The sequence below is a fragment of the Benincasa hispida genome, chromosome 7 (genome assembly GCF_027475165.1).
Source record: "Benincasa hispida cultivar pf3 chromosome 7, pf3_genome.v1.1, whole genome shotgun sequence".
In the NCBI taxonomy this organism is placed as follows: Eukaryota; Viridiplantae; Streptophyta; class Magnoliopsida; order Cucurbitales; family Cucurbitaceae; genus Benincasa; species Benincasa hispida.
Genome location: NC_143484.1, coordinates 35,124,941 through 35,138,058, shown reverse-complemented (window position 1 = coordinate 35,138,058; position 13,118 = coordinate 35,124,941). Strand labels below are relative to the sequence as shown.

The following is a 13,118-nucleotide window of genomic DNA, read 5'->3' as shown; positions in this document are numbered from 1 at the left end:
ATTTGTTTTAACTCGAATTCAAAATGTTATAATTAACACATCAAATTGAGCTTGATTGAGTGATATTGACATAACTTTCGTTCTAAGAGGTCAGAGATTCAGTTCTTCACTTTTGAATTATTGTACTAAAAAAATGAACATATTTCAACCGTAATAAAGCAAATATATTAATTAAGTTTATAAGAAATTCAATTTTGAACCTCTAAATTATGCTCGTATTGAGGAAAAAGAGAGGATGAGTTCAAATCAAAATAGAAATGTAGTGTAAATTAAAGTTGAAAAATAAGAACATGGAATTCAAGTGTGGGCGGGGAGATTCCTCATTGTGACGCGCCAGTAACTTCAGTGAAATTACGAAAATGCCCATCTCGGAATGGTCGGTAGCCAATTTCTATAAAGCCCCCACGCGCAAGCACCGTTTGGAACATTAGAAAGCAGATTTGAAGAGAAATATTTACACAGAGGATTTCATGGATACCGTATCGGAGTTTTTCTTTCCGCCGCCGTCTTCGCTGTTCGTGAACGTGATGACGGTGGTGAGCTCGGCGGTGGTGGTGGTGGTCGGGCTATCGGAAACGAGGGGGAAGAATATGAAGTATTCCAAGTTCTGGAATAATACTAATAATGCTCCGAAATCTTCTAATTTATCGGCTAGGTTAGGAATGCTACTGGCTTATATGCCGGCGTTCCTCGTCGGCGTTGTATTGTTATGGTTGTTTCCGAATGAGGATCGGAGGATTCTTCTGCTCAAGTCCGCTCTAATCTTGCATTTCTTCAAGAGAAACCTTGAGGTACTCTCTCTAGATGTGTCTTTGTTTTTCTCTGATCTTGGAAACAGATAGTGTAGATTGTAGAATGATCAATTTATTCTTCTGGCGTCATTTCGTGATTTACTAATTGGCAGTTTAATTTCTCAAGAGGAATTTGTTGTTCATGATGTTTGTTTGATCTAATCGTGGAAAATGTGTTGAAGAATGCAATTTCTTCTCCATTCGTGTGATTATTAACTATTCCTAATTGTAAATGATCGATTCTTTAGATTTGAGCAAGAATCGGGGAATTCTTCGAGAACATTCTTATTTTCCTCAAGTTTTTAAAAACCTGATGAAAGTTCCAGCGCAGAGAAATGGATGGAGATTTTTAAATCTTCAAAACACATCTATCTGCATAAAGTTCAATTATGCTGGCTGATTTTGTACAATCTTTTGAAAACTAATTAATATATATAAATAGAGGCACAAATGAAATGTCACAAATGAATCAATGATCTCTTAACCATTTATTATTGTCCAATTTTTCAAGAGATAATAAAAAAATAACATGAATAAATATTACCACAATATGACTAGTAGTTTTCATTGTTTGATTTTAAATTTAATTATCTTTCGACAATTTATATTCATTTTGTCGTTATTATGAAGTATGCAATGTTTTGAAGTCACTATCCAATGATTATTATGAGATAATTATACTGTGACAGTTTTATTGAATAATTTGTTACTCTTTACCTATACAATGCTCTCATTAATGGGTGAAAATTTAACGATCGATGACCTGATTCTGATGATATTTGCTGAGTTAGTTTTTCTTCATTTTCCTTAAATGATACAATGTTGTGTTTGGGTGTGTTTGTGTTGACATTTTTGAGTTGATATTCATTTGTGATGATACAATGATTATATAGTTTGGAATAGGGGTTTTCAAAAAATCTGATGACCCAATAGGTTGGGATGGATTAGGTTCAAATATATGAAATTTTTATGGATTGAGTTGGTTCATGTGTTGACCTAAAATAATCCAAATCAACCCAAACTTATTATTAATTTTAAAAAGATTTTTTTACTTATGATACAATTATATATACATATATTTATTTTAGTTTTATTTACTTTCATGATTTTTTTAATAATTTATACTCCAACAACTCCTAAAAATAATTTTTTAGTACCTTGGGGAGAAAATTTTCATAATATAAATTGAAATTGAATGGTTAATCCTAATTTAATATATGAAAAAAAATTAAATAAACACTTTATATAATAACATTTTACTTATTTTTAAAACAAAAATTTAAATAGATGACTTGAGTAACTCGAACTAATCCAATTCAAATGTTTCGTGGTTGGATTAGGTTAGGTTCGAGTAAGGGCCTATTTATATTGAAGAAACTTATAATCCGAACAATTGGATTGGAACTAAAAAGTACTTCAACTCATCCCAACTTAACCAATGAACATCCCTAGTTTGGGATGTATTGTAAAAATGTACTTAAAAATGTGTTTCTAAATGAAAAAAAATTAAAAATATCATTTTAGTGCTTGTACTTTGGAATTTGTTCAACTTTAGTCTTTATAGTTTCAATAAATCTTAAAATTTTATTCCCCACTACTAGTTTATAATTGGTTTTTTAAAAAATGTTTTTATTATCTATTAATATTTTACTATAAATTTTAAAAACATAATCACGATTGCATGAAAATTATGATTACTATTCAACCAATTTCAATAAAATTTAATTTTGACCGATTAAATTTAAGATTTATATAAAATACGAAGACTAAAATTAAACAAATGAAAAGTGATACTATAATTGAATAAACTTAAAATTACAAGACTAAAATGATATTTAAATAAACAAAGAAATCTTTTTTTAAGCATTTATCTACTTTGATTTCATTCATGGTAATCCCTAAAACTCCTTTGTTTATTTGAAAATTATACACAGGTACTGTTTCTTCACAAATACAGCAGCAAAATGGTAATTGATACAGTAATTACAATCTCCCTCAGCTACTTCTCCTCCACAGCAATCATGATATACACTCAACACCTTTCACAAGGCCTTCCAGAGCCATCCATTGATCTCAAAAAAATTGGTATTGCTTTGTATCCAATAGGAATTACTGGGAACTTTTACCATCATTATCTCTTGTCCAAAGCCAGAAAACAGGGAGAAACAAGCTACAAAATTCCCAAAGGAGGCCTCTTCAGCTTTATCATTTGCCCTCACTATCTCTTTGAAATAATTGAGTTCTTTGGATTTGCTTTCATTTCTCAAACAATCTACTCATTGTTCTTTGCCATTGCCACTGCTTTGTATTTGACTGGGAGAAGCTATGCCACTAGGAAATGGTATGTCTCTAAATTTGAGGACTTCCCTAGCCATGTTAAAGCTCTTCTCCCTTTTCTATTTTAGTCTTTTTAATTGTTAATTATTTTGTGTTTTTAAATTTGAAAAACATTTGACATTCTAGATAAATGTTTCCATGAACTATGCTCAACTTGGTTGGGTACACTTTTTCTTTATTGTTTTCGTGTCAATATTACTTCTTTTCTTTGAAGAATATAGGGATGATAATTTATACGTTTGCTCCTATTGGCATTGAGATAACTATTTTAGTGAATTGAATTAGTTTTGAATGATTATATTAATATTGATTGAACTTTCCGAACTTTTCGTCTATATTATTTTTTCTGTGAGTACAACAACAACGGTTGGGAGTTTGAATTTCAATACCATTAAACTAAGCTCATTTTGGTACTTTTTGTCTATACTTATTTTATTATCAAACATTAACTTAAATAATAAATATAAAATAATTGATCTTTGGTGATGATCGTAATCAATTGATTCCAAATATTCACTGCTTAATTAAATGAGAAAATATTACAAGGTTTTTTTTTAAAAAAAAAAAATGTAAAACGTATATATTTTCCAAAATTTATTAGAAAATTGTTGCAGTTTTAAAGAAATTCGTCTATTGAAGGACGGCCTTCTTAAAAAGCAAATATCATGGCAAGGTCGTGTCTTCCCTGCAAGAGCCCATATCGATAAAAATATAAAATATTTGATTTCTTGGTATAGTGGCAAGTGGATTCTACACATCAATCTTCAGTGGTTGGGTTTGATTCCCACTTGGTATAAAAATATCTTTTTTTTACAAATATATATATGTGTAAGCTATTTGTTCCTCTCGCACTTTCTTTATAAAAGTGAAATTAAAATACTAATAAATATAAATATAATAGTATTTTTTTTGACGAGTAATCATAAATTAAAAAAGATTAAATCTTTAAATTTGAAAATATATCAAATTATCCAACATTATTAAAGATAAAAAAATATATATATATATTTCAAATCACCAATCTTTATTATACTAAAAAAAGAAAAAAGAAAGAAAACACCTGACATTTAAATGTGGAAAGAAGTGTTATTTACCTGTCTTCCTTATAAGATGTATTCATAAAAATTTCATAATATAGGACAAATAATTCAAGGAATTTTGAGAGAGAAGATAACTCTAATCAATTATAATCAATAGGAAGGGTTTATATATATATATATATATATATATATATATATATATATATATATATATATATATATATATATCATGTTGCAATTTGTAAAAATTATTATAAATATATATAAGTTCGAGGACTTGATAAGAAAAAAGTAGATTTAAAGAGATTCGTCTCTTGAAGAGACGACTACCCTCATAATTCAATTTTCATGGGAAGGTCATTTCTTCGTCACACTACATAACTACCAAAATTTTATAGGTTTAATGTATTGGTGCGGTAGCGAAGATATTGCTCAATCATTTTTAAGGGACCGTTTGAATTGAGGTTTTCTAAATGTGTAGAAATTAAGGATGTCTGAAAATTATATGTTTGAAAATAAAATTGTTAGGAAACAATGATAACTATGTTTGGTTGTGTATGAGAAAACAATGCATGAGAATAGTATACATGAGAATTAAAGATAATTATGTTTGATTGTGTAGGAAATGCTATCAACTTTTTCTGAGAATAAGTAATACATGTGTTTGTGTTGCATGAGAATATTATTAGATCACCTAAGTAAATGTTATTTTTGTTTAAATTATGTGATCACTTTCAAAATTTTGTGTAATTATAAAACATATAACTAATTAAAAAATTTGCCTTAATTGATTTTAAATAATTAATTTGTGCAGTTTTATTTTTATTATGCAATTATTAAAAACAACCTTAAGCAGTTACACTATATTTTATTCCAAAAATCAAATATAACCAATATAAAAGTATAAATACTAACGTACACAAAATAACCTTTTAGAAAATAATTTTGTTTACTAGGAAATCTAAAATACCATGATTTAATTTTTGTATATATTAAAAGAATATAAATGCACGTGTTAAACATATATTCTTATCTTTTATTTATAAAACATATATTTAACATATCACTACTCATCCAATACAAGAAAAAAAAATGTAGGAGAAAATGCAATCAATACAAACTCATACTTCATAACTCTATGTTAAACAAATTAACACTCTAAACACATACTTTATAAACTAAAATTAAAATATTGTATACCTCAAATATATATAATTCAACTCTAAAACCTATTATATACAACACTACTTCTTAATTTCCCTTGAAATTGTAATTTTGTGTCTAATTTAAAAAAGAAATGTATGGAATGAGAGTAGGAAATCGAATTTGTGGGTGATATAGACAAAGGGGATGATTGGACACTGAGCTGCTAGAAGGAAGGAAAATGCTGACGGAAAGGAGAAGAAGAAGTGAAAACCTAGTTATATAATTCTTCACTTTTGTTGATAAAAGATGACATGAGTTTTGTAAGCTCATTCCCATTCCCACCCTCTTTTCCCTTCAACCAAACATAAGTAGTTTTGGATTCAATTTCCCACTGGTGCGATTTTGCTCGATTTTCTTTTTGTTTTTTTTTTATTTTATTTTAATCACACTAGAGACGTAAATGTTTTTTTTTTCTAATTTTGTTTTTCCGCGCCAAATTTTTATAAAATTGAAATTTAAATAGGCCATTTTACAATTTTTATTAAAAGGTGATAGTCCAATCCATTTGCCAATATAACAAGAATCAAATATTTTAGGAAAATAGTAAAAAATAACACTAACACTATTAAACTTTACAAAACTAACATGCCTTTTAAAAAGTCGTTGAATTAGTTTTTCTTGATCCATCCCGAATAAGATCGACAATTGAAATCTAGTTAAAAATTATCTTTTTCCAACTTATTGATTGTTTTGGGCCATAAAATCTTAAGCAATATTAACATGGAGATTCTATTAATTTTTCCAAATATTACATAATATTTCCAGATTTTATACCAAATCTTATATCTTTTCAAATTTTCTCCAAATTCAATTATTTTTACCAAGTCTTATATACAAAATTTACATAACTTTTCAAAATTTTGTCCTAATCTTTGTTTCTACAAATATATGAATTTCCAAATTTTCATATGAGTTTATCAATTATGATTTTTCAGATGGATTTCAAGTGCATATGATTTTTAAATTTAGTAAAAGATCAAAGTTTGCAAATAAAAAAATCAAGATTTTGGAAAAATACAAAGAATCTCGGTGTAAATCTACCAAGATTTTATCGAGAAAGCCCACAAATATATAGAATGTCAGTGTTAATTTTGTATGAGATACACCGAGATTCTTTATATCTCCCAGATCTTAGCAAAATTTGATTTTGGGTGGAAAGATTTGATAAATTAGGTAAGATTTTATATAAATTTGGTAAAGATTATATAGTATTTAAAAAATTGATAGAATCTCGATTAAGAACCAATATTTCACATAGAAAGCCAAAAACAACCATTTATGTAAATTCTCATTAGTCGATCTTGGACGAGATGGATGGAGAAAAACTTTTGTAACAAGTTTTCAAAAAAATGTGCTAGTTTTGAGTAGGTGATAAGCAAATAATTGACCATGATAGGAGCTCGAGCATTTAATGTTTACTTACAAACTAAGATTCCTACCCATTGTGAAGAATTACAACTTTTCATGGTTGTTTCTAACAATTTTCTAATATTTTAGGTCTCATTTGGTAACCATTTAGACCTAGTTTGGTAACTATTTGGTTTTTTGTTTTTGTTTTTTAAAATTAAGCCTATTTCATCTACATTTCTTCTAATAATTTGCAATGGTTGAATTCTTAGCAAATTTAGATGTGGAGGTGGTGTTCATCGGCTTAATTTTCAAAATAAAAAACAAAATGGTTACCAAATGAGGCCTTAGTTTTTTTGTTTCTTGGTTTTGAAAGTTAACCTATAGACACTATATTCACCACTAAATTTCTTCATTTGTTATATATTTTTACCAATGATTTAAAAAATCAAGTCAAAATTTGAAAACTAAAACATTAGCTTTTAAAAACTTGTCTTTTTTTTAGAATAGGTGATATTATTATACAACAACAAGGAGGATCCCAGCTCGAGATCAAGGCATCAAAGCCAACAGGATAAGATCTGAACAAAACCATCACATAGACGCAAACTCGCAAACCACCAGGAAGAAAGGAAGGCAAAAGAACTCAAAACTCCACAAACTAAGGGCTACGGTAAAATAGAGAACAACGTAAAGTTCAAAAGTAAACAACATCCGTATACACTAGATAAAACCAAGAAGGTCAACCCGCCAGGAAGTTGCACGAGCACGAATCGTAGAAACCATAAGGTGAAACAGAGCAGACACTGACCTCGGTCGACCTCCATGCAGCCGCCGATTATGTTCCTGCCAGATGTAGTATATGGACGCACACTATAAAACACGAAACAACTTACTACGCACCCCCTTACCCGACCTCACTCGACACAACCAACTCAACTTTACATCCCAATCAGCCACCCAATGCATCGAACCTAACTGACGCAACACATTAGACCACACCTCTCTCACAAACCCACACTTAAAAAATAAATGATCCCACGACTCCACACCTCCCCCACACAGAAGACACCCCCTCCCTCTGACAACACACTCCAACTCCTCAACCAATCCCGCATACCCAACCTATCCCTCACTGCTAACCACGCACAGAAGGAGTGATGCAGAATACCATCCCCCGCCCACAAAATACCAGTCCAAGAAACCCTAAGACGACGAGGATGTATACTTTCCCAAGCACTAACGATAGAAAACCGACTACTAGCATTCGACACCCAAACTCAATAATTCTCTCCCCTCACCCTAGGCCCCACTGCCTGGATAAGACCCCAGATCTTAAGCAACTCCCAAGACACTGTAGGCCACTTCTAACCTCCGTCACCATCCAAGAACTCTGACAACCGTGTTTCCAAACTATTCCTTGCATCATGAACCACTATAGACCCGTATGAATCCAAAATCGCGCCCCCGACAGTCAAGGATCCCACCAAACAAAACAAGACCGTCCATCACCAATCATCAATCGAACCAGATGCTTGAATCTATCTCTACTTCGCAAGATAGCCCTCAAGCACCAAGACCTCCCAACCTCACTCCGAACAGCCCACAACGACCGCCTACGCAAAACATACTCCTCCACCCATGCCACCCATAGTGACCCCGATTTAATTAAGAGAAGCCAGAGCAACTTCATAATAGTAGTCTGGTTCCAAGAGGCCACATGCTTCATACCCAACCCCCCTCTCCCAACGACAAGCACACCTCATCCCACGCCACCCGTGCACCACCCCGACTCACCACACTACCCTTCCATAAATAACTACGTAACAAATGATCAACGTCATGAGTTACACACGCATACAACACGAAAATGCTACACCCAAAAACTTGAAAGGACTGTAAAATAGACCTAACAAGCTGCAACCTCCCAGCAAAGGAGAGGGACCTTGCTGCCCAGCTTCTAATACGAGCTGTAATCATCTGTATCAAAGGCGCACAATCCACAACCCTCAACCGATCCGCCAATAAAGATAAACCCAGATACCTAACAGGCAACGAACCAAGAGAGACACCTATAAACGCAGCTAGTTCCTTCGCCTCCCCAGATTCCACACCCGTAAAAACATGGAACTCTTCCTAACATTTGCAACTAACCCAGACAGCTCTGCAAACTCTGTCAATACCTACCTCACAAACTCCAAAGAATCTCTCTCAGTTGCACAGAAAATCATCAAATCATCTGCAAAAACCAAATGAGTTAGGCCCAAATGCTCATACCGATCATGGAACCTAAACCACATTCATATAAATAAACAAACTCTGGGTTTATTTATATGAATGTGATTCATATAAAAACTATAGGTTAAAATTAATATGAATTTGATTCATATTAATACTTGAATTATTTGAGAGAATAATAAACTATAGTTTATGTTATATGTAATATAATATTAACTATAAGTTATATGTTATATGTAATATAACATATAGTTTAAATATATCTTAAGTGGTTAATATATATATATATATATATATATATATATATATAATTAAAAAAATTTAATTTGAATTTATTAAAAATAAAGGGGAGGGAGTTAACTCCCTCTCCCCTTAATCTCTCCCTCTCACACGTAACAAATTAGAAGATAGAGAAAGTTTTCTCTCTCTCTGTGTCTCTCTCTAGTTCTCCTTCTATTTGTGAATTTTACAGAGAAGAAAAAACTCTCAGTTATCTTCTCCTTCTCTCACACCAAGATTGAGTGCAAGCCCACACCTCTGCACGGTCTTTCGTCCTTGAGAATAATAGGGAAGACCCATTGGTGGTATTCGCTCCTGTTCATTGAGTTAGTGGATGTCGAATTAGTGAGATCGGGAGAAGACGACTTGAATTGGAGAGGAATGTGAAGATTTGGTCTTCAAGGGTATGTGATTTTTTAATCCCTTCCTCTCTATTTGAGCTGTAGAAAGCATGCTTGGGTTTATGTTTTTCCATAGTTTCCGTCACTTTGAATTATGTGTATTCAGTAAACAAAAATTAAAGATTGATGTGTCCAATTACTTTTGTTGCAAAAAAAAAATCCAATCCTTTCATCATTGACATGTATGATTTCAACAAATAGTTCAATAATATGGCCTTGATCCACATATCGCAATACCACGGACATCTGCTTCTTTGAAGATACATCTTTTGATTCGTCAATCAAGATAGAAAAATATTTGTCACTCATATATTTTATAACTATATAAACAACTTCTACTGTAATGGAATGAACTATACTTTTTGAATATCGGGTGAAGTCAATTTCAAATTATCTGGGATATTTTTCAAAGTCATAACTTCAATATCTTTATTATGATTGCATAACCATCGTAAAAGTTCAAGAAAATTACCCTGATTCTTTAAATCATTTGTCTCATCATATCCACGGAATGTAAGTCCTTGTTGCAATAAAAATTGAATACAATCAATTGATGCACCTAATCGAGTTCGATACTCAACTTGTGTTTGGTATAAAAGAGCTTCACATTTACCTAAAGCCTTACTGTGAGCAGTATTAGGACCACTGACATGAATATGTTATTTCTCTTTTTTCTTCCAATTAGAAAATCCTTCACTAACAAAACAGTCGCCTCCTGACTCTTTACTTTGTTTTGATTTAAATAGATAGCAAAATGCAACATCTTTTAAAATGTTATATTCTAACCAATTAGAATATTCACTAAACCAAGCTGGATTAAATCGTCTTGACTTTGTACTAGATTTCTTAAGTAGAAAAGTATGATTTCGAGGCTGACAAGGACCTTTTAGTAAACATGCTATATGAACTTGATCTCGAATATTATAACTATAATCATAAATTTTGGTTCTTAGACCAAGATCCGTGGGTAATTCTTCTAGATTGATTTCTGCATAAGATCAACCATAATCTAAGATATGTTTCTTCTTTGAAGATGATAGCTCTACCGTCTCTATTGTTATTTTTCTTTTATAATATCTGTTCATATTAATTTTGAATTAATTCTAAAAAATATTAATAATAAGAATATGACATTTTATTATATAGATTAAGAAGTATAAAAACTTAAAGTCTTAGAAAAATTTATAACTTACTTGCTGAGTTCATATATCCAAACAACTATTATTTGATAACAAATAATCCTCTAGCTTGAACTCTGAAATTAATTTTAAAAACCTATACAAGTAATGTGAATATAAAAATAACATTGAAACAAACGAAAATATATAGAGCATAATGTGAATGTAAAAATTATCTGCAAAAAATTAACGGCACAGTAAAAATATCTCTTCATATTGACATAGAGCTAACTCTATGAAAGTATTCCCGATAAAAATATTGAAAACTATTGCATAAATTTAAAAATATAAGAATTTAACATTCTAAGAAAATAAACATTACATGTTCAAGAGAATGTTATTGAGAATTGAGATTAAAAACCTCTCTAAATTTTGCAAAAAAATAAAAAATAAACTCCCACGTGAGATAAAAGAATTACATTGATTATTTAATTTTTCTTGGAATTAGAGAGATTGATTTGCAATTACAACTTAAAAGGCTAAAACCTACTCTATATTTTAATTTTATATTTAGAATATATATATATATATATAAAAAAAAATTCTATTTTTATTTAGGGTATAGGAAATCCAATGCACTAGCCACCTAAATTAACCGAAATTTTCGAACCCCAACCACCTATAATTAAAATCACACAAAAAAAATCTCAGAAACGCATAGGACAGGATTCGAACCTACATCCCATGGGTTAAAATAGACGCCTTTGCCACAATAAAAAATTCATTTTATCATAAATATTATCAACTATTACTTTAAAATTTATATTAAAGTACAAAAATCGTGGGTGTATGATATCAGCATGAGTGTAATGTTGAATAAAATAGAGTTGTTGTATATGTACCTTTTTATTTTATTTTATTTTATTTATATCACTAAATTATTGTTTTGTTTTAGCACATTGACACATTTATTAAGTTAAAAAAGATATTTAACATATTTAAAGACACAAGTATAATATTTAAATGTAGTCTGACACTTTAAATTTAATTTATTCACCACTAAAATTAAACAAACTCATTAAAAAGATGGACATTTATGTACATGTAACATAACATATTTAGGGACTGTTTGGAATTGAAATGATATAGAATGTGGAAAATTCTGATGTCTGAAAATTTTGATGTCTAAGGAGTTCTGATCGAGTATTATGATTCAAGTACTGAGATGATATACGATACATGAAAGGAAAATAGCGGTGAGATATGATACATGTTCTGAAAATGGGCCCACAAACAATTAAAATCAGTAAGATAGGAGCCTCCAAACACTGAGATGATATAGGATGTGAGGACATACATCTCATGTTGGGCCCCCAAATAGTCTATCAAGGATATGTCCACCCCCAAACATATTAATACAAAGCAATTTAGTGACACATTTTTTTATTTGCAAACTTCTATAAGAACATTGAATAAACAATTTTGAAAAAAAAAATATATTTCTAAACTTTGCTATTTATACCGATTAAAACCTCAAATTAATAATAATAATACTAATTACGTATATATATATATAAACATGAGCAATTTTATTGGAACAAACTTACAAAGTGCAATATATATGAGATATTATATGTTGTGATTTTAAAGGGGAATACATAATTTATTTAAATAACTCAACCTGACACATTAGTTCATGGGTTGTTTTTTAATATAAATAAATGAACCAAAATATTTATAGATATAGTAAAATGTCACTATCTATTAATGATAGATACTGATAGACTACTATCATCTATAACTCATATACACGAATAGTCTAGTCAAATTATTATTATTATTATTATTATTATAATATTTGTATTGTAACCAATTAGGGCGTGTTTAAGGCAAATATTATCTTACAACTATAATAACCACCTCTTGCTATAGTAAATATTATTTTCAATTATTTAATTAGCTATAGTCAACCCTATTCCTAAAACCTAATTTACTATCGTATTTACTATTTGCTATAATTTTTACTATTTTACATTTATCATGTTTTATTCTTTGCTATAATGTCTATTATTTCTTTTTTAAATTAAAAAAGTTTACACCTCAAATATATATTATAATTAAAATTAAAATAATCTATACTTTAAATATAAATTATTATAATCCAATTATAATAATCTAAAACCATGATATGGTCCTTGTGGTCACCGATTCCAATTATTTGTCTGGAAAAGGATAAATGCTAATATTTTCTTCCATTTCTTTTTTCTAGAAATGTGAATTTGAGATTCGCATGCCGGCCCCACTCTGCTAAGATTTTGATATTGTCTCACGTCTTAAGCGATACGACGTCGTTGTCTTCAA

At 30.1% G+C, this 13,118-nt stretch overlaps 1 protein-coding gene across 1 annotated transcript; it reads left to right on the top strand.

Moving 5' to 3' along the window:
- The first annotated feature begins 421 nt into the window (after positions 1-421).
- On the top strand, positions 422-3,306 carry LOC120081802 (uncharacterized). Its single transcript, XM_039036970.2, has 2 exons — positions 422-791; positions 2,726-3,306. Exons 1-2 carry the CDS (start codon positions 471-473, stop codon positions 3,194-3,196), a joined length of 792 nt encoding a protein of 263 aa, XP_038892898.2. The 5' UTR covers positions 422-470; the 3' UTR covers positions 3,197-3,306.
- The last annotated feature ends 9,812 nt before the right edge of the window (positions 3,307-13,118 follow it).

Excerpts from the sequence above, each read along its gene's own strand:
- LOC120081802 (XM_039036970.2), top strand. The coding sequence starts at position 471 with ATGGATACCGTATCGGAGTTTTTCTTTCCGCCGCCGTCTTCGCTGTTC. Across the intron at positions 792-2,725 it reads TCTTCAAGAGAAACCTTGAG|GTACTGTTTCTTCACAAATA; the intron begins GTACTCTCTCTA and ends AATTATACACAG.